General features: G+C 38.6%; 1 protein-coding gene across 5 annotated transcripts in view; it reads right to left on the reverse strand.

Moving 5' to 3' along the window:
- Nucleotides 1-22,808, reverse strand: part of COL14A1 (collagen type XIV alpha 1 chain) — a 241,550-nt gene that overhangs the window by 116,529 nt on the left and 102,213 nt on the right. For 4 of the 5 annotated variants that reach the window (XM_036829890.1, XM_036829894.1, XM_036829889.1 and 1 more), the window contains exons 19-23: nt 22,582-22,733; nt 15,257-15,386; nt 9,132-9,254; nt 6,804-6,953; nt 3,785-3,901 (exon numbers count right to left, since the gene is read on the reverse strand). In XM_036829890.1, coding sequence (XP_036685785.1) covers nt 3,785-3,901; nt 6,804-6,953; nt 9,132-9,254; nt 15,257-15,386; nt 22,582-22,733 — 672 coding nt within the window. The remainder of the gene's footprint in view (nt 1-3,784; nt 3,902-6,803; nt 6,954-9,131; nt 9,255-15,256; nt 15,387-22,581; nt 22,734-22,808) is intronic. The other variant, XM_036829891.1, reaches the window with a different exon arrangement.

Here is a 22,808-nt window from a genome sequence, read left to right on the forward strand (position 1 = left end):
TTGTTAATGGATGACACAGCAAAATTGACATTTTGGTGTCTAAAGGTAGAAGACAAGTTGAGCATCCTTTGAAACTTTAAAAAATCAGGCTAAAAAGAAAGTCACCAAATTAATGCGATTTGGGAGGGAATACAGTATAGTGGTCCATGTGGTGTATAAATACGTGAACTTGAAGGGAAACACTACATCCAACCTCGGGTGTCACGTCAACTCAGAAACAGCTGGACAGAGAGACAGAACTCTTGAGCATCTGCAGAACTAACGGAGGTTCTCATGGGGTTCTGAGTTACTCAAAACCACCCCAAAGTCTCTGACTTTGGTCTGTCCTACGATTAACCAAAAGCCTACAATTTAATTTGGAAAGTGGATGACTGACTCAAAAGCAGATGTGAATTCAATCTCTCTTGAGAGGACTTGATTCTTCTGGTAATCTTTCTTTTTCTCCTTATTGGCAATTAAAAAATGTCAAAATATTTACACGGGTAGAGGACAGCTGTTGTTTTTGCCTGTCTTGCATCTAATCTTTCTTTCTTTGAATCCATTCCTCCCCACTCTTAGTCTTTTTGATTTGGAAAGGACTGAATAAGAACACTCACCTCCCCCTCCAGACACAGGGCTGGAAAGTAACCAGGTTTCACCCGTCTTTTATTTCATGCCCTTGAACTCAGTGACAGATTTAGGAGCATGTGACCCCAAACCAGGCCAACACGACTCAGTTCCTGGACTTTTGTAGGAATAGTTGAGAAAGAGGAGTTCTCTTTTCACTAAAACTATTAAGCTGGAAGCTAGGAGTATGTAATTTGGATTAGATTGGGGCCAACTCACAATCTGGCTGAGAATGAAGGCAGAGGAGAGCAGAGCAGCGGGATGGAGCAAGGCTTCATCACGATGAAATTGTTTGAACACCTAGATTTAGACGTGCCTAAAGCCAGATACTGTTGAACTTCTCAGTATGTTAGCCAAGAAATTGACCCTTGCGCTTAAGTCCCTTTTATTCGTGTTTCTACCATTCCCAAACCAAACAAGCAAACCTGAATGATACAGCCTTGCTGCTTTATTCACAAAACCTTAGAAATTTATAGGTATTACCTCAGGTGAAAGCCTCAAAAGAAGTCATTTAGGAGAAACTGAAGCCCAGAGAAGAAAACTGACCAGCAGCTGTGGTCAGAGCAGACGCAAAACCACTGACTTCATCTCAGCATAAAAGTGCACCGACCAGACCATGGGAAATACACACACACACACACTGAGAAAACTACCTGTCAAACAGTAGGAGTTTGGCAGAGACATTCATAAATAAGCCAGCCCGGGATGAGGCTTTTCTCCATCACATGGAGGAATTGGGTCCCACTTCTCTCTAGTTTCTCCTCTGATTGAAGGGGAAGGGCTAAAATTTCTGCAGAGGCAGCATATGTAGCCAGTGGGAGATATTACAGAGTTAAAACAGCGGGAGCCCTGGGACTCGTGTGCCCATGGAAGAAGGGGCATCTGATCACAAGTCCTTCGAAGGCAGTGAATAGGATAATGATCACATTTCTCTGTGAGATAAAGAAACTCAACCTAATTCTTCCCCACTCCAATGTGGAAAGACTATTCCCTGACCTAAACTGTGAAAGTTAAAATATCTAAACATATTCCCTACTGCTCTCCCCACATTAACTCCCCACTCCAAACATCAATTAGAATCTGTTGCTGTCTAGTTGGTTAATAATATTCAGTTGGACACCTGAGTGAATAAGATGTAGGCTAATTGGGCTTATAAATCTCTCAGCTATAAGTGCTGATGAAAAATAAATGGAGCAACACTTTTGTTCATTCCTGTTGAACTGAGACGGTTGAGGCTGTCAAAGAGGTTCTCGGCAGCCTGAAAACAATCCTGGGAGAGTACAAATTAACTCAACTGGAAGAAGGAAACAGGGACTTGCATTTTTTGCTAGTAAAAATCTTGGCTTCAGAAAGAGCGTACTGAGATTTTAAATTACCAGATCAATGTTATCAGACCCATCAATCACATCCTCTGATAAGAATCCCAGTGCCATTTTGCAAATATGCTCAAGTAAAAGCATTAAAAAAACCCCCAAAAAACAAAAAAACTGATGGATTTCACTAATCCCATGATAGACAGTTTTGATATCTTTATGTCAATCGATATAATTATAATTTTTAATGCAAGCCAGTGAATATCTACAGGAACCTCTGTCTCAGTGCCAACTTCTTAAATGATATAAAAGATTAAAATATTCTGGAGTAGTTTGGAAGTGTGATTTTTATAGCTACTATTTTGTTAAAGCTTAACAAATACCACCAAATGTGATAAATGTCAACCCTTCTATATTAAAGTGTGACTTAGCTAGTCTTAAAAAGATAAATGAAACATAACTCCTCAAGATTTATAGTTGTTTCTCAAACAGTTGCATATCTTTCGTCTAATTCTGCTTAAGTATCCCATAAATCACATAAAACCACCACAGAACCCATATGATTTGTCCTGACTTTCCCTTATTCAATGTTTTTTCCAGACTAGAGCCACTCCCATAAGCTTAGCCAGTGTCTGGCTAAAGGGACCCTTACAGGATCACATGCCCGGAATCAAGGAATTAATGACTTAAGCACGCCTGCGGAGACAATGCCTTGGTTGGTGTTGGCAGGAATCTCTTCTCGTGTTCCTCATCTCCTGTTCTCGTATTTTCAGCACATTTCCAAACACTCTCAGCACTCTACTAAACTGTGCTTTCCACTTTCTGGATTGGATCAAAAGTGGGATTTCTGCATGTTGAATGTAGTTACAGCCAGGGATGTGGGCTGCGAACTAAACTCAGTCCTATCCAGACCCGAAAAATTAGCTCCTTCTGCTTTTTCAAATGGGGAAACCATGATCATTTACCCAGAAAGAAAAAAATTTAACGGTCTTATTAGCAAGTTTGAAAGATTAAAAAAAATCATCTGGGATTCTCTAGTGTCTATGTCCTCCCCCAAAATAACAAGACGCATCTCTTCTACTGATAATACAAATCTGATTATAGTAATTTTCATTATTGGATCTCATCTTCTGAATATTACTCATGCTGATAATGTGAAAAGAGGATTAATGGTCCTTAGAAACTCATTTTTGGGGAATCAGTCTTTCGTCATTGTTCTTGATACTTTTAGTGAAAATAAGCAGACATTTTTAGTGTTTCAACTTTGAAGCCAAGTCCCAAATTGTAGATGTACTTGAGAGCTGTGATGCGGAAGAACCTGTCCATGATAGCATAGATACATCATATCATCTCCTGAATGAGAGTTTGCTGCTCATCAATTATCCCCAAAAGTAAAAAAAAAAAAAAAAAAAAAATCACTGAGAAAAACATTAAAGTCAAACCTAGATCCCCATGGAGTAAAGACCAACATAACAGCACCATAGAATTTTAACATAAGTTATCAGTCCTGCCTATTCAGCTCCTATCACCAATAGTAGCTTACATTTCCTGGGTGCTTAATATGTGCAAAGCACTGCTGCAAATGTTTTACACGTATTCTCTCAGCTTAATCCTAGCAGAATGCCACAAGATCAGCACCATGGTTCTACCCATTAACTACAGATGGGAAAATGGAGGTTTGGAGAGGTTAAAAAATTGGCTTAACCAGCCGTCCTGATTCCAAACCCTGCATGATCCATAACATAACATAATATCGCCTCCTCAAGAAGAATGCTTTTGTCTAATGTTCCTTGTGTGTCGTCCACAGTGATTGGCACAGAGTACATGAGTGCTTGACAAAAACATATGTGATGGATTGCACTTACCCTGGCGGGATTCTATAACTATCCTGTAGGCAGTGGCATGACGTTGCACCTGCCAACGAGCACATAAGCTGGTCGTTTGCATCTGGTCTGCCTGAAGATTGGTCACACCCAAAAACACTATAGTGAAATAGAAACATAACTATGTCACATTGCAGACAATGCCACAAATGTCCCCAAGTCTGAATTAACATGGTAAAATTCGAATTCAAAGTTCCACAGCCAGTGGTGGGAAATTCGTCAAGTCACAATAAATTAGTGCGCAAAAGATTAACTATTTTATGACTTAAAAAAGCAGTTGCAAAACATGATGTATGATAGGGTCTGTCTGCTATTTGTAAACACAAAAGAAAATATATATTCTGGAAGAGACCAGAAGCAAGAGTAGTAAACTTATGGGTGATTTTAAATCTTTCCTCTTTATTTATGTGTGCTTTTAAAATATTCCACAATTAATATATAATACTTTTATAATAAAAAAGTTTAATACAATATGCACCTATCAACCACTGAAAGATAGTCATGGTTTAAATGAAAGGGAAGAGCAAAGCAGACAAAGTGGAAGTCTTATTCAGACAGGAGCAGTTCACACGGACTGGCCTTCAAAACATGATTGAATGAGAATGGATACATTTTTGAAAATTTAAAAAGGAAAGATTTTACACAGATAAAAAATAATCAAAAGAAATACACAGATTCTTATACTCTTAGAGCAAACACTGTGATATTCAAAAATGATTCACAGGGAGTTTATTTGGGGAATCAGTAAAAATATTGTTTCTCCCATACAATAGAGGACTAAACATTCAGTGTTTATCACTTAGATCCAAGCAGAAAAAGCAGAAAATTAATAATGTTTACTTTCTCTAATGACCCCTGACTTCATCCACATCATTTCCTCATACTTCCCCTCTCTTTTAGCTACTTCATAAAGTTTAAAAATAGCTTATAATTACTTTTCAAGACAGTAGAGATAATCTGGACTAATCACAGTTTGCATCTTGACATTATTCCTTTCTGTTAGATCAGCAAGGGAAAACCTTCTTCCCTAAGGCCAATTAAACAACCCTCTCCCCCCAACAAAAAAGGAAATCAATAACGATTTATATAACCACACTAAATTTAAAAAACACCTTGAATTAATTTATTTGCCATTGCGTGGGGTTTTATCTTGCTTGGGAGAAAGAGAGAAAACAAATAATAAGCCAATCTAATTTTTACTTTAAGGGTAGACTATAAAACAGTTCAATACCCTCAGTCTTTTAAAATATATTTGGAATAATCACCACATTTATTAAAGGGGAGAAGAGGGATGAAACAGAAGAAAGAGGGGAGCAGAGAAAGGAGGATAAAAAGAGACAAGAAAGAGTAAGGAGAAGAAAGACCAATAGAAAATCATGGACATAAAACATGGCACAAACAGAAAGGGTAATCTGGAGAGGAAAATGAAGATAAACCAGAGGAGAGAGGTAAGAAAGGGTAGGGAAATGCACAGGGGACTCCAAGCTGTTCCTAAGGAGGGACTGAGGGGTTGCTATAATGGCATAACACAGGGAAATTACTTGCAGTTTACAGTAGTACCTAAAACAGTATCATTTCAACAGCCAAGTACGAGATCAGAACCACAGGCCAAAGCCTTCCTAGATCTGTTGAAGACGGAGACTATTTCTTTTGAGATTAAATTGATTCCATATCTAGCCTTTAAAATCTAAAGATATTCCATAAAAGAGAATTCAGGGAGCTTTCTCTAATGAAAGGATAGGCCTTATATAAAACATAGTTGCCAGATATAGGTGGCTTGGGGTTTGGTCTAATATATGCCTCATCCTTACAAAATTCCTTTTATTGGATTAATTTTTTGATTAGCAGTCAGAGTGAGATATGGCCCAAATGCATAAAGCACAATTATTACAATAATAATAGTGGCTATTCATTGAGTGCTTGCCATATGGTAGACGCTTTTTATACATTACCTCTTTAATCCTGCCGAGCAGCCTGTAAACAGTTATGATTATCTTCATCTTGGAGTTGAGAAAATTTAGGCTCAGAGAAGTTCAGTAATTTGCTCAAGGCCTTAGCTAATAAGTAGAAGATTTAAGGTTTATACTTCTGATTATACCATGATGATCATTCTCGAGTGTGGGGCATGTACTGTTGATAGCACTCAGGATAATTTCAGTGATCACACAGCCAAACCATTTTTATTTTGGTCATTTATGTATTATCTTTAATGTGTATTGAAAATACTGGTTTTCTGTTTAGAGTAATTTGTGGGTTTTAAAAGCATTTTAGTTAAAAAAAAAAAAAAAAAAACCAGAAACTGTAGTCCATTTAAAGATATATTAAACAGATGGTGTGGAAGCATAACAAACATCAGGAATATGGAACATATGTGCTGGAGTTGGAAAACACTGTATTATGCCATGGGTGTCTGCGAGTGGTGCCTGCCAAGGAGAAGTCCCAGATGGTGAGCAGACAGCATGTAAACCCTTAAAAGATAGAGAAGGAAGTCTTTTGAGTGGTGCAAGTATCTTTTATGGATGGGGTGTATATATGTGTGTGTGTGTGTGTGTGTGTGTGTGAGAGAGAGAGAGTGAGAGAGAGACAGAGAGACAGAGAGAGACAGAGAGACAGAGAGAGAGGAGGGGCAAAGGCTTTGAGAAAAGGCAAATTTCTCCCTGGCTCAACTTTGATGGGTTTTGGCCACATCAGGCTATACAGGTTGGTTGGAAAATTTCATCTAATTTGAAAAATACCAACAAAGACTTTCCAGAAGGAAATCCCATCCACCACCATCAAATATATTGGAACGCCAGGTTCTGACGTTCCGCCTGCCAACTAGGACTCTGAACTATAGCCCTGAGTAAGGAGCACACCTTTCTTTCCATGAAACACCATCCAGAAAGGGCAAGGCTGAGGAAAAGAAAAACCAACTGCCAAGTTGAAGCAGGGGTTGAGTTACAGGGAAAACAAAGCAGCAAAACCACATGGAGGGGCTGAAGTGACAGGACATCAGTCTTACGTGTTTTCACCACGCCTGTTAGAGCGTCGCTGAAACCTGAGGCCTGGGAAGCAAATATTTTCACGTTGTAGTCCGTTCCACTGAGGAGGTTTGTGATAAGGATGGTGTTAATGTTGGCCCCTACGAACGTCTCCAGCGTTGGGCCAGCAACTAACAAGAAAGAGTGCATTTCAGTTATAACAGAATGTGGAAAAATGGACACACTCCTGAAGTAACAGTACTTATTCCACTGTGTTTCACGTTGCCCAAAAGGCAAACAGCAGAGCTGAGGTTTGGCCCCATTTAGCTCCAAGACTTACACACCTGACTCCCAGCCTAAGGCTCTTTTTAGGCAACTAGTTCTTCCCCTAGTACTTGAAGAAGCTGGTCCACCCCACAATCCACCACCCATCCTACTGTGAGGCCTTCACAGTGGAGCTCCTATGTTGTCGTAGGCTTTGGGGCATGTGCTAAACAGAAGTCATTTTCAGTTACCCCACCTCAGACACCCAGCTTTGTCCCCAGACAGCATGCAAGTGGCCTTAGCAGCAAATTTTATCATGGACACTATGCCATACCTTGCCACTTGGGGGACCAGCATATATGTTACCATTATGGGCTTTATCCACTCCTCTTATGCTTTTTAAGACCAGACAGATGACAATTTTACTCCAAGGCCCTTGACTATCTGGCTTCTTTGGGCTTCTACATTTTCATCTCTGTTTCAACCCAGCAGAATCTCTGATCATTAAAAACACTCCATGCTATGTCCTATACAAGTGTATTTACCTCCTGCCTCTTCCCCTATGTGCTCATTCTTTGAGCACTTTGACTTAATAAGTTCCTAAATACTCATCACTTTACTCCAGAGCCCCCTCCTTCCAACAATATATTTATATTTTTCTGTATGTATGTGTTATCTCAGTAGAGGTTTTCCCACACCCCCAACTCTCAGTGCAAATGACATCATACAGTTCTTGCACTTTACCTAGAATTGGATTTTTTCAACCTCAGCACTGTTGACATTTTGGGCTAGATAACTTTTTATTCTGGAGCAATGGGGGAGCAAGTTGCCTACAGTGACTTGTAAGATGCTTAACTGTCCCTGCTAGAGGCCAATAGCAACCCCCTACCCCCCAAGTTGTGACAGAATGTAGACAACCAAAATATCTCTGTTGGGCAGCAAAATTGTACCAGTTAAGAACCACTGGCCTAAAACAAAGCTATTTTCCCTCAGAAAATCTGGTAAGTATTTATAGAATGGTCCAAAGAATAAATTCAGCAGGGCTGTTTTGCAAATAAACACATGCCTCAGGCCTAAAGAAAAGAAACAAAAAAGTTGGTGATGGATCCCAAGGCATCAGTCTTGAGCAGGCTAGTGCATCCATGGTATATTCTTGCTCTTTCATTTTTATGGTTCATAGATATGTTTGTCTGGAGAAATTGGAGGTGGAGTATTTTAACTGTATGGACCTAGATAATGGGACACAATAGAAAAGTCTGGAAAGTGTTTTAGAAGCAAGAGCTACATCTCAGATGCCAGATTGAGACTCACAGAGCTTTTGAGGGCAGAAAGAGCTTTTTAATGACCCAGAGGATAATTTTTAAATTTTCCTGCCAAATCAAGAAAAATAATAGGAGAACCGTTTCCTGCTGAACATTTGGAGTACTGAAGGCCCAGGTCCAGAAAACTGAGAAGACTCTTATAATATCTATTTTTAGTCTCCTGTTTAAACTTCATGAAAGTGCTCAGTGTCAGGAGATGATACTGTAACAGGTGAAGTTGCACATGTTCTCCACGGGCAGATGGACCAAGGGTACAATCTCCCCCATCTGGGTCATTCTCCTGTCTTCAGGATATAATGATGTGGGAAGTAAGGACAGAGGTGATCAAGGTGGCTGAGAGGTTTATGAAAAAGCCTTTTACTACCACAATCTTAGGGCTCTGATGAATTTTATACCTTAACGTAGTTTCCAAAATAAGGAGACTGAGAAGTTGGTAAATGGACTTTTTCCAACTAATTCAAGAAGAGGTAGAAGAGGAATTAGAGATTACAGATTCCAAATAATCATCAAGACTTAGAAGCTTCCTACTGCTATGAAGTCAAGGTCTCCTTAGGCAGCTCCTTGTCTGGGGTGTGTCTAGGTCAGGTGTAAACTAAGTATATATTCTGCTTGTTAACGTATCAGTTATTTTTAGGTAAGGTCATAAGTTCAAAGCATTTTTTTTTTCAAAAAAGGTAAGAGACTCTTCACATTTCTTAAAGCCAAAGATGAAACCAAAGATAGAAAGTAAAAACAAAAATAACCTATCTTGAAAGACAATATTTTTTAAAAAGCATGACTTACCACTGACAGGTTTGTAGACAATCCTATAGCCCTTTACAGGGGAAGATGGGGGATCCCATGTAATGCGCAATCTGTTATACCATTCTTCTGAAACCTGTAAGTTCTGGGGACCAGAGGGTGGCACTGGGCAGGAAGGAAAATGAAAAAAGGGGGTTTAGTGTGGTTTCCATCTTTACAACCTACACTGTGGTTAACAAAATCTAAGATATCTTCCCACAATGTTAAAAATACTTACAAGGGAAATGTACTAAAACACATGGTAAGAAGCCTTTGAGAATCCATGGTTGTGTTAAATATTAAATAATAGAAAATAATTGTTCTTGTGGTAAAACACTTTTTTCTGAAGATCAGCGGTTCATTCAATGAAATTTGGGTTCCTTCTTCTTCAGTTACTTTTAAGTAAAACTGAATTCAGTAGTGTTTATTAGAAAATTTCTGTCGACACACCGCTCTGTTTCACTGTCAAAGGATGTTTGTACAGCCGTATCAAGGATGATTAGATAATAGTAATGATGGTAATTCTCAGAGGTAAGATTCTGATGATTTTGTTTGCTTTCATCTTCACATTACCTATATTTTTTTAAACTTTATATCATCATCCATCAATTTTTTATCAAAACATTAAAGCCATTTATATGAAGGACCTTTGTAAAATATTGTGAATATTGATGGATATTATCATTATCATTACCACTTTGTTGTTGACAGAATTTAGTTGTGTTGACCACTGCTTAAAAAAAGTGGACCATCCAAACTTATTTCAAAGAACACACTTTGAAATAATTTTACTGTAAAGATACTGTTAAATGTGATAGTATTTCCGTAATGAAGTTTAAGTCATATTTCTATAGTAATAGTCTTTAAATAGTTTTTATTTGTGTGAGTGTATCATGGAACTCTCTTACAAATTATGCTATTTTAAACTTTTTAAATTTTTATACAATTTTTAAAGGTTACTTTTCATTTACAGTTATTACAAAATAGTGGCTGTATTCCCCGTGTTCTACAAGACATCCTTAAGCCTATCTTACACCCAATAGTTTGTACCTCCCACCCCCTCACCCCTACATTTCCCCCCCTGCACCACTGGTAACCACTAGTTTGTTCTCTATACCTGTGAGACTGCTTGTTTTATGTTATATTCACTACTTTGTTGTATTTGTTAGAACCCACATATACAAATTATGCTAATTTTTAACACGTGAAAGTTAAAAGTAGATCTTCGAGTCCAGGTCATCAGCCATGATGGAGCCCCTTTACCTTCCCACTGCCTTCCTCCCCTCCCCCCAGCAGTGGTGGATTTAAGGTAATTTTATGGAACTTTAGAGTGTTAAATAACACAATCCAAAACCAACTCTGAAGAGCAGAATTTACTATGCTACTTTTAAACCACTCTTGCCTGCTTTTTTTTTTTTAATTTAGATTTAAAAGCACATGGTAGATGGCTTTGGGTAGTATAGTCATTTTCAAAATGTTGATTCTTCCAATCCAAGAACATGGTATATCTATCTGTTTGTATCATCTTTAATTTCTTTCATCAGTGTCTTATAGTTTTCTGTATACAGATCTTTTGTCTCCTTAGGTAGGTTTATTCCTAGGTATTTTATTCTTTTTGTTGCAGTGGTAAATGGGAGTGCTTCCTTAATTTCTCTTTCAGATTTTTCATCAATAGTGTATAGGAATGCAAGAGGTTTCTGTGCATTAATTTTGTATCCTGCTACTTTACCAAATTCATTGATTAGCTCTAGTAGTTTTCTGGTAGCATTTGTACGGAAACACAAAAGACCTTGAATAGCCAAAGCAATCTTGAGAAAGAAAAACAGAGCTGGAGGAATCAGGCTCCCGGACTTCAGACTATACTACAAAGTGACAGTAATCAAGACAATATGGTACGGGCACAAAACATAAATATAGATCAATGGAACAGGAGAGAAATCCAAGAGATAAACTCACGCACGTATGGTCACCTTATCTTTGATAAAGGAGGCAAGAATATACAATGGAGAAAAGACAGCCTCTTCAATAAGTGGTGTTGGGAAAACTGGACAGCTAAATTAATTTTTAAACAGTGAAATTAGAACACTCCCTAACACCATACACAAAAATAAACTCAAAATGGATTAAAGACCTAAATGTAAGGCCAGACACTATAAAACTCTTAGAGGAAAACATAGGCAGAACACTCTATGACATAAATCACAGCAAGATCCTTTTTGACCCACCTCCTAGAGAAATGGAAATAAAAACAAGAATAAACAAATGGGACCTAAGGAAACTTAAAACCTTTTGCATAGCAAAGGAAAACATAAACAAGACGAAAAGACAACCTTCAGAATGGGAGAAAATATTTGCAAATGAAGCAACTGACAAAGGATTAATCTCCAAAATTTACAAGCAGCTCATGCAGCTCAATATCAAAAAAAACAAACAACCCAATCTAAAAATGGGCAGAAGACCTAAACAGACATTTCTCAAAGAAGATATACAGATTGCCAACAAACACATGAAAGGATGCTCCACATCACTAATCATTCGAGAAATGCAAATCAAAACTACAATGAGGTATCACCTCACACCAGTCAGAATGGCCATCATCAAAAAATCTACAAACAATAAATGCTGGAGAGGGTGTGGAGAAAAGGGAACCCTCTTGCACTGTTGGTGGGAATGTAAATTGATACAGCCACTATGGAGAACAGTATGGAGGTTCCTTAAAAAACTAAAAATAGAACTACCATATGACCCAGCAATCCCACTACTGGGCATATACCCTGAGAAAACCATAATTCAAGAGGAGTCATGTACCACAATGTTCATTGCAGCTCTATTTACAATAGCCAGGACATGGAAGCAACCTAAGTGTCCATCGGCAGATGAATGGATAAAGAAGATGTAGCACATATATACAGTGGAATATTTCTCAGCCATAAAAAGAAACGAAATTGAGTTATTTTTAGTGAGGTGGATGGACCTAGAGTCTGTCATACAGAGTGAAGTAAGTCAGAAAGAGAAAAATAAATACCGTATGCTAACACATATATATGGAATCTAAAAAAAGAAAAATGGTTCTGAAGAACCTAGGCGCAGGACAGGGATAAAGACGCAGACGTAGAGAATGGACTTGAGGACACAGGGAAGGGGAAGGGTAAGCTGGGACAAAGTGAGAGAGTGGCATGGACATACTACCAAATGTAAAATAGATAGCTAGTGGGAAGCAGCCGCATAGCACAGGGAGATCAGCTCGGTGCTTTGTGACCACCTAGAGGGGTGGGATAGGGAGGGTGGGAGGGAGGGAGACGCAAGAGGGAGGAGATATGGGGATATATGTATATGTACAACTGATTCACTTTGTTATAAAGCAGAAACTAACACACCACTGTAAAGCAATTATACTCCAATAAAGATGTTAAAAAAAAAAAAGCACATGGTAGATGCTTCATAAATGTTAGGTGAATACTACTTCTTTTCTTCTTAAATTGCTGTTTAAGTCTGTGGTTCTCAACCATTTATTTAGCAGCAAAATACCAAAAGATGCTAGAAATGCCAATATGCTGATCAAATCAAGATGCCAACATGTGGGTAAAAGCGAAATGAAGAGCTTGGTGCTCTCCCACTGCACTGCTCTTCCCTTTCCTTCTCTCCTTCTACATGACCCCTAAGGAAATAACCGTAGCAGCTCATGTGGCTCCTAATACTCTGATCTGGACGGTATTTAGCAAACTGTGCAGGCTTGGTGTGAGCGTGGGTGGAGGCCCTTATAGCATGGGCCCGGGGAGAGGGGGGAGATGCTAATCCTGTCGAAGGAGGAGCTAATACCCATCTGCTCAGCTGAGCAGAGTCAGGACTTCGGGTTTTGCAGCTACAGAATTTTAATAACTTTTATACTTAATTAAAAAATCCATACTTAGGTGCCCAGATAGAGAATTCAGCCCTTGATACCATTCTGCACCTAATCACACATAACAGCTTAGTAATTGTGGTAGATTGAAGATCAGCACAGGTTTTTTGACCTTCCTCCCATTGAGAGGTGGAAGGTATGATGCTCTCTTTGAACTGGGTTCTATGACCACCTTGACCAACAGACGACAGCAGAAATGACATTGTACTAGTTCCAAGCGTAGCCCTTAACTGTCCTGACAGTTTCCACTTTCCACCTCTTGGAACTCTTGCTCTTACCGTCCTGAGTCATCATGTAAAAACCATGACTATCCTGCTGGAAAGACCACATGGAAACATGCTAAAATGACATGAAGGGGCCCAGCTTCTGGGCATCTCCACCAAGATGCCGAGCATGTGGGTAAAGTTGTTTTGGACCCTCCAGACCAACCCAGCCACCAGGTAACTGTGGTCAATACTACATGAAACAGAAGGATTTTCCAGCAAGGCTTGCCTAATTTCCTGACCCACAAAATCAAGCAATACAATAAAATGGTTGCTGTTTTAAGCCACCAGGTTCTGGGGTCATCTTCATGCAAGTACAATCACAACAGTAATGAAGACAACTTAGACTCTGTGGTGCTCTGACCAGGTGTTTTCATGCATGCTTCTCACTTGATCATCATGGCCAAGACATCTACAACCCACATTCTGTGCTGCCTTCTCTGTACCACACAGCACTGTGGGAGCTTGGTATGCAGAGATGACAGTACAGGCGAGGTCCTGGCCACTCATGATGCTGCTCTCCAGGGATGGGAGACAGACAGTGAACAAATACATGAGCAAACAAGAAAATATCAGAGAGCAAATAGGGCCATGACATGACCAAAACCAAAAAACAAAACAAAAACAAAAACAACCCAGGATGATATCAGAAAGGGTGGGAGCTACTTTGCATGGGTGGTCAGAAAAGCCTGAGCAGGTGACATTGAGCTGAGACCAAAATGACAAGAAAAAGCCAGAAAAGCAAACATCTGGGAAAGGATATTTCCTATGGAAGGAATGGCTGGTGCATAGGTTCTAAGGCAGAAACAAGCTTAAAAAGTCCAGTGAAGAGGAGGAAAGGAGGCATGGCTGAGGGAACTGTCAGGAGAGGGGATCAAAGAGCAGGGTCCAGGTCACCTAGGAGGGTGACGCCCTTGTAGGGCCATGGGAAGGACATTAGATTTTATCCCGCATACAATGGGAAGCTGTTGGGTGGCTTGAAATGGAAGTGTGACATGAGATCATTTATATATATAAGTATAATTGCTTTACAGTGGTGTGTTAGTTTCTGCTTTATAACAAAGTGAATCAGTTATACATATACATATGTTCCCATATCTCTTCCCTCTTGCATCTCCCTCCCTCCCACCCTCCCTATCCCACCCCTCTAGGTGATCACAAAGCACAGAGCTGACCTCCCTGTGCTATGCGGCTGCTTCCCACTAGCTATCTATTTTACGTTTGGTAGTGTATATATGTCCATGCCACGCTCTCACTTTGTCACATCTTACCCTTCCCCCTCCCCATATCCTCAAGTCCATTCTCTAGTAGGTCTGTGTCTTTATTCCCGTCTTGCCACTAGGTTCTTCATGACCTTTTTTTTTTTTTCCTTAGATTCCATATATATGTGTTAGCATACTGTATTTGTTTTTCTCTTTCTGACTTACTTCACTCTGTATGACAGGACATTAGATTTTATCCCGAGTACAATGGGAAGCTGTTGGGTGGCTTGGAATGGAGGTGTGACATGAGATCATTTATATTTTAAAAAGCTTCTCAGGCTGCTGTGAGGAGAATAAAGGATCCAAGAATGGAAGCAGGAAGACTCATTCGAGTGGGAGAGTGTGGCTTGGATTGGGGTGGAGCAGTTAGACGAAGAGAAAGTGGACAGGCACGTAGAATGTATCTTAGAGACTCAGCAGGACTTGGGATGAATTCGATGCTGGAGGAGTAAGATGTAGTTGTTTTTTAAGTCTTAGGTTTTAGAGACAAGAAAACGGAAGCCCTGAGCAGTGAAACAACTTGCTCAAAGTCACGCAGCTTGAATGTGTGAAGACAGAATTCAAACGGATTTTCTCTCTCCAAACCATTTTTGCTCTTTTCACCCCGCTGCACTGCGGCTACCCGGGCGGGTTGCATTACACAGGACAAGCATTTTCACCTAATTAGTCAGCTAGTGACCACAGGGGGAAAGCTTCACTCACAGGTTTTTCCAGGGGCAGAGACACTGACCCCTTCTCCATCATCGTAAATGGGAGTCACTGTGACTTTGTATTCAGTATCGGAAAGCAGATTCTTCAGAAGGAGATTGTTCTGGCTTCCAGGCACCATAACCTGAAGAGAAAAGCAAAGGACGTGGTCTTAGTAAGACTTTCATTCCTGCTGCTCTACTAACGCGGTGGGACTGTAGGCACGTTGAAATAATTAGAAGCAAGGAGATGCGCTTGGAGGGTGATGATAAGAAAGAAGGGCATCCATGCAAAAGCATTTCTCTCTGAAATTCCCCTCGGAACACCCCTTAGTTTCTAATCACTAATACGGAAGGCTTAAATTTGAAGCTCTTAAGCCCTAAGGGGTAGTCTTCTCTCAACATCTTTTCAGTATTTGTAAAGCAGCCAGAAGAGAGAATAATCTTCCTTTTGGAAAGCAGGTGTTTATGGCTTAGGAGTGTTCATTCTATAATCTAGCCTGCATATCACATTTGATTCTACTTAAAATCATTTTGAAAATTCAGCCTTCCATTCTTTCCCTTTCAGAGATCATCTAATCCCAGTATTTTAGAAAAGGTTGGATGCTAGCCAAGAACAACATTACCACACATTAAATCCAAGATTTCCGAGTTGAAAGATATTTACCAATGACACTAAAAAATGTCGCAGCTTTTTTATTTCTGAAAGGAGATGTCTTCCTCAATCTGAAATCACCATTCCTCTGACTCTAAAGGCTGCAAAAAATAAAATGCAGCGATGGGGTGGACACCACTCAAGCATCAGTGTAATGTTCCATGTGGCTCAGCAGTGCAAATCCTGGCATCTCTAAAAGAATATGTGGACCAGAAAAGCCACATGTTCTCAATACTAAAACCACAAAACTTTCTGCCTAGGTTTCAGCAGTTAGATGCTGGCACATCTCTGGGCCATTTAAAAGACTTAATCATGGCTGGAAAAAATGTTACGTTGTAAGAACTGACCCAAATGCATTTAAGGGAGTCACAAGACTGGGACAGCTGTAGATGCTTTTGGATTCAAGAGCTGGGTAAAATGCCAGCAGGCAAAGGGCATGCTGTCTACTTCTGGATGAGGGAAGGAACCTATAAATCATGGAATAAGCCCTCGAAAGCCTCGAGTTGAACTCAGAAGCAGCTGTTGCTAAGATATTGCTAAGCTCTAAAAGCAGGGTTTTTTTTTTTAATATGAAAAAGGAAGTCTGAATTAAGTGATTTATATTAGATTAATATGATTTTGCTCCTCATGTGAAATGACACTGAAATACACAGGATGGTATTGATGTAGTCCTGGGAGGGAGATTTTATAAAAGGAGCTCTGTTTTATTCTAAAATGAGTTAGATAACCCTGGCATTAAGAACTTGTAAAGAAAGAACTGTGGTTGCCCTGTCTTGTCTTAGCCTATCCATGCAGCTTCCTTTAGGGCATTTCTTTTCAATATAACCCTCTGGAGCCCAGAGCCTGGGCATTTGTTCCAAGCTGTCTGCCTAGCAAACCACCCACGATGATGTTCCTTAAATAAGGTCATCCCTCAAACTGAGAAGCACACGGCCTTGGAACCAATCAAATTTAGCCTGTAGGGTACTGAAAAGCAATGGGACCATTATGGAGGGCTCATTTTTAGCTTGCCAGGTAGTAGTTGCTGTGGTTTATAATAATAGCCCTCATTTAGCTAGCTGTTATTATCTGCCAAGTACTACTCTAAGTATTCTAATGTAGTAATTCAGTTACTCTTCACCACAACCTTTTGAGATAAGAAGTATGATTACACTCATTTTACAGATGGGGAAACTGAGACCCACATAGCTATTGGGTTAAAAAAAAAAAAAAGCCATATTGAAATCCTGAATATCTGGCCTGAGCCTTTTTTAAATCACTGCCCTCTACTCCACCTGACTGCTCTCCGCAAACCTCTTTATCCTGATGATACTCATTCCCAAGAATAAAATGTAAACCTCCTCTTGGGCATGCAAAGTTCCTTCTACTTGACCTCTGCTTGTTTGCACAAAGCAAGGTAAAGATAGGTGCCCACTCAGAAGATCTAAATATACACTTCTCCAAAAAAAGACATACAGATGGCCAAATAGCACATAAAAAGATGCTCAACATCACTAATTATCAGAGAAATGCAAATCAAAACTACAATAAGGTATCACCTCACACCTGTCAGAATGGCCATCATCAAGAAGTCTACAAATAATAAGTGCTGGAGAGGGTGAGGAGAAAAGGGAACCCTCCCAAAGTGTTATTGGGAATGTAAATTGGTTCAACCACTATGGAGAACAGTATGGAGGTTTCTTAAAAAACTAAAAGTAAAGCTACCATATGATCCAGCAATCCCACTCCTTGGCATATATCCAGATAAAACCATAATTCAAAAAGATACATGCACTCCAATGTTCATTGCAGCACTATTTACAATAGCAAGGACATGGAAGCAACCTAAATGTCCATCGACAGAAGAATGGATAAAGAGGATGTGGTACGTATATAATGGAATATTACTCAGCCATAAAAAAGAACGAAATAATGCCATTTGCAGCAACATGGATGGACCTAGAGATTATCATACTAAGTGAAGTTAAGTCAGACAGAGAAAGACAAATATTATATGACATAACTCACATGTGGAATCTAACTTTTAAAAATGATATAAATGAACCTATTTACAAAATAGAAAGACTCACAGATTTCGAAAACAAACTTACGGTTACCAAAGGGGAAACATGGCAGGGGGGAAGGGATAAATTAGGAGCTTGAGGTTAACATACACACACTACTATATATAAAATAGATAACCAGCAAGGACTTACTGTATAGCACAGGGAACTCTACTTAATATTCTATAATAACCTATATGGGAAAAGAATCTAAAAAAGAATGAATATATATATATGTATAACTGAATCACTTTGCTGTACACCTGAAACTAACACAACAGTGTAAATCAACTATACTCAAATAAAATTTAAAAAAAAAAAAAAGATGGGTGTCCACTAAAAACAGATGCTACAGGTCATAGCAGATGGTGGTTTTGTTGAGAAAACAATTCTATAAAAGATGCTCATGGGTAAATGACGTGCAAATCTAACCAGTGAACTTCATGTTTTTAATTTTTTCAGAAATGCAACTTCATGTCTGGCTCCATTATTGCCCAGAGCTCTTCAGAGCAGCCTGGATCCCATCCAGCAAGCTGTTTCCACAGTAGAAAGAGGATTCCCCACATCTCAGTTTGTTCCTGTCTTAGCAAGTTCTGTTTCTACACAGTGATTTTCATGCCTTCTATGGTGAAAGATTAGGTAGGGTTAGTGCTGTTATGTTTTAATCCCAGTCCCTGACGACCAATATTTTTATAAAATACAATAAAACAAAATCGCCAGAAAATACGGTCATATTCTTGGATGTTCCAGCAATGTCAGATTGCTGTAAACGTTTCTAAGCTTAATCTTAATACCTGAACTTATCTTGTCAGAGACTGAGCCACATTCTGAGTTTCCCTACTCTAGAACATTTCTTGCAACTCAGAATTCAGGACATGGTTTTAGATTTTTACATGTAGGTTCTAGAAAAGCCTGGAATCCTGATCGGCCTTTCACAAATAAAGATATGTGAGACCTCCCTCCCCTGACAACAAAATTCAGGGCAACGTCATTACTACGTCTCCATATTTCTGAGCAGAGTTGAAAGTCAATCTTTATGAAATATTTGACAGGGGGTTTTACTTTCTAAGAGTTCAAAAGCTTTTTATTGGGAATATTTGGTAGGTTTGATTATGCTTAGAAAATACAGAAATACTTCACTTAACCTCAATTGGAAAAGTAAATTTAATTCCCCTTGCTTTATATATATTAAAGCCTGACTTTGGTTTACAATATACCTATACTATTCTCCAACTTCAATACTCTAGCTTATCATTTCCTCAGGTAAATTTAATCAGCTTTTATAGTTAAGGAAAATTTGGAACGATGGTAAGAGGCATTTCTCTTATCCAGACACATTTCCTTTCTCACTTTTGTAATATGTTTTAGCCATCTGTCTTTCCCTGCCTGCATCATTATTTTAAGATATTCATTTGGTTGAACCTGTCTACAAAACAGAAACAGAGTCACGGACATTGAGAACAGACTGGTGGTTGCCAAGGGGAAGGGGTTGGGGGAGGAGTCAAGTTGGGGATTGGGGTTAGCAGATGAAGTTATTATATACATAATGGATAAACAACAAGGTCCTACTGTATAGCACTGTGATGATAAACCATAATGGATAAGAATATTTAAAAAAAGAATGTATATATAGTATATATATATATGTATAACTGAATCACTTTGCTGTACAGCAGAAATTAACACATTGTAAATCAATTATACTTCAATAAAAAAACAAAAAAAAAGAAAATATTTAAGATATGCATTTGCTGTGTGGGAGTGAATATAGCTCTTCATGTTCCTGACCTATGTTGGTTCTATAATCTAAATCTAGATGCATGCACTTTCTGTCTCCAGTAATAATAATACATTACATTTACATAAGAGTAACATTTCATAAAACACTGAGATATAAATTCTCAATTACTCCTCAGCTGAGTCCCTGAAAATAGCCTGTAAATTAAGAGTGCACAAGTCCAATTTCATTGGAATTCACTATAGGGGTTTGAGAGTTAAAGAATTCTAAAGTATTTTCTCTGTGTAGCAAAAATATTTCTGCACAGTAAATAATCACCATCAAAGTTATCAATATTTTTCATTTTTATTAAGGGTTTGTTTAACTGGGGCACATGTGTGTTGAAGACTTTTGATCTTTTTTCCTTCATCTAGGTGTCCAAGTTTGTTTCAAAATAAACAGTGTGAAATGAAAGAAACTAGCAAAGGGAAAATTATCTAGAGATAATCCAAAGTAAATATTATTATTATTTTACCTTGCATAGTTTATAAGTGCGTGCACAAGATTAAACTGTGACTCATTCCAAATTAGCGGGAATAATTTAGCAAGAAGCTTAATGTGTTTCTTGGTAAGAGTAGAAACAAAAACCAAAACAAAACTCTCACTCTGGGAAGTTTTTATGGGTTTCATTTTAGGGACTAAGTTAAAATATGAGGGCAATAACAGGGAAAATAAAACATCCAAATTATATCTTTAGTTACCACGGCTAAGCACAATTTTAATTTTTTTGAATTTTCCAGTCATGGATTATTTGAAATCTATGATCCGAGTAAATTTATAATTCAACCTATTTTGTTCAAGTGTCCATTAATTTTCCAAAAGTACTCCCAGACCAATTTCATGGACCTTCTGGTTATTCACAGTGGACATGGTTATTGCCCATTTTGTTATCATTGTGTTCTACGATGATTCATCCATCAGCTTGAAATTAAGTACTTTCCTGAGAGACTCTTGAGCTCAAACCATTGTTTATGTATTGATATCATACAGATACAAATAATTTGCCACCAAAGGCTTTATAAGTAAGGAAAAGGAAGAAAGGATAATAATGCTATTCTTGAGCAATAATGTATTTGGAGATTTCTTTCCTAGAGTGTCACAAATATAATGCAGCAGAAGGAAAGAAATACAACTAATGAAGCTAAATAAAGCATATTTCATAACTAAAAGGAAAAATTTCTTTTGGATACAAACCAGAGTTATTGGGTCTGATGGGAAGTGTGCCTAGGAAACAATTTTCAGGTTCTAGAGTAAAAGGAATGGTATGGTGTAAATAAAGAAAACATGGGAAGGCCATGATTAAGAGTGTACCCAAGTCTTCCAAAAACACTAATTCAAAAAGATACATGCACCACAATGTGAGAGCAGCACTACCTACAATTGCCAAGATATGGAAACAACCTAAGCGTCCATCAACAAATGAATGGATAAATAAAATGTGGTACATATACACAATGGAATATTACTCAGCCATAAAAAAGAATGAAATCTTGCCATTTGTGACAACTTGGATGGACTTGGAGGGCATTATGCTAAGTGAAATAAGTCAGACAGAGAAAGACAAATACTGTATGATATTACTTATATGTGGAATCTAAAAAATACAACAAACTAGTGAATAAAACAAAAAAGAAGCAGACTCACTGATATAGAGAACAAACTGGTAGTTACCAGTGGGGAGAGGTGGGGAGGTGGGGAGTTAGAGGCACAAACTATTGGGTGTAAGATAGGCTCAAGGATATATTATACAAAATGGGGAATATAGCCAATATTTTGTAATAGCTGTAAATGGAAACTAACCTTTAAAAACTGTATAAAATTTTTTTAATTTTAAAAAATAAAAACTTTATTTCTTAATAAAAAAGAGTCTACCCAGGTTTTCAATAGAGAAAAACAAATATAGATGAAACAAAGAAAACTCAACACATAAAAATCTAAATCCCACAGGGAGACACTCGTGATTAAGAATACATTAGAAATGACTATAAATCTGCTCAAAGAGAGTCAATGTCAGTGAAAAATACAACTATTTGTTAATGGGCGGCACACTTCAACTGCATAATGAAGACCCTTGAGTTACGCTTCATTTAAAAACTTTTAATCAGATTCCCAAGGGCAAAAAAGTTATATATGTGTATATATATATATAGAATTTTATATATTGGACTTCCCTGGTGCTGCAGTGGTTAAGAATCTGCCTGCCAATGCAGGGGAAACGGGTGCGATCCCTGGTCCGGGAAGACCCCACATGCCACGGAGCAACTAAGCCCAAATGCCACAACTACTGAGCCTGCGCTCTAGAGCCCACGAGCCACAACTACTAAGCCCGCATGCCTAGAGCCCGTGCTCCACAGCAAGAGAAACCACCGCAATGAGAAGCCCTGTGCACTGCAACGAAGAGTAGCCGCTGCTCACCACAACTAGAGAAAGCCCACGCGCAGCAACGAAGATGCAACAAAACCAAAATAAATAAATAAATAAAAGAAGTTTATATATTAAAAATTTACATATCAAAAGTATACACACACTCACACACACACACACATATACCCACACATACAGACAAGTGTATAATGGACTACTTATGACCCAATTTTTGTGCTCTAACAAGTTGTCAAGGCAACAGAAGCAAAGCGGTAAAGAAGGTTGAGATGCTTTATCAATTTAAAGCAGGTTGTATGTGGAGCACGTTTCAGAGACAGAAAGTCATCAGGAAACCAGTTGTTAAGTTTGGATCAAGCAAAAACATTAGTTTCCAGAGAAATGAAGAAATGAGCAGTAAAGCTTGCATTAATCTCGGGAAAGTCTCGTTAGCCTGGTTAGTCAGGAAACTTGTGGAGTTGCTAGTCAGCTGTATTTATACAGACCGTTCCTACCACTTCTTCGGCAGGGTCCCCTTGAGCAGTCAGGTAGGTCACCCTGAACTGCTGCACACTGCTGTCTGAAATGTCCCATTCTACCCGCAGGCTAGAAGTGGTTTCATCATCTACAACCAGGTTTCTGACTCCTGTGCGGAAAACTGGAATAAACACAACCAAGTATTTAAGGAACTTTTCATCCATCATATTTCAAAATGAGCTACAGAGGTGATTTG

This window comes from Balaenoptera musculus, chromosome 17, assembly GCF_009873245.2.
Source record: "Balaenoptera musculus isolate JJ_BM4_2016_0621 chromosome 17, mBalMus1.pri.v3, whole genome shotgun sequence".
In the NCBI taxonomy this organism is placed as follows: Eukaryota; Metazoa; Chordata; class Mammalia; order Artiodactyla; family Balaenopteridae; genus Balaenoptera; species Balaenoptera musculus.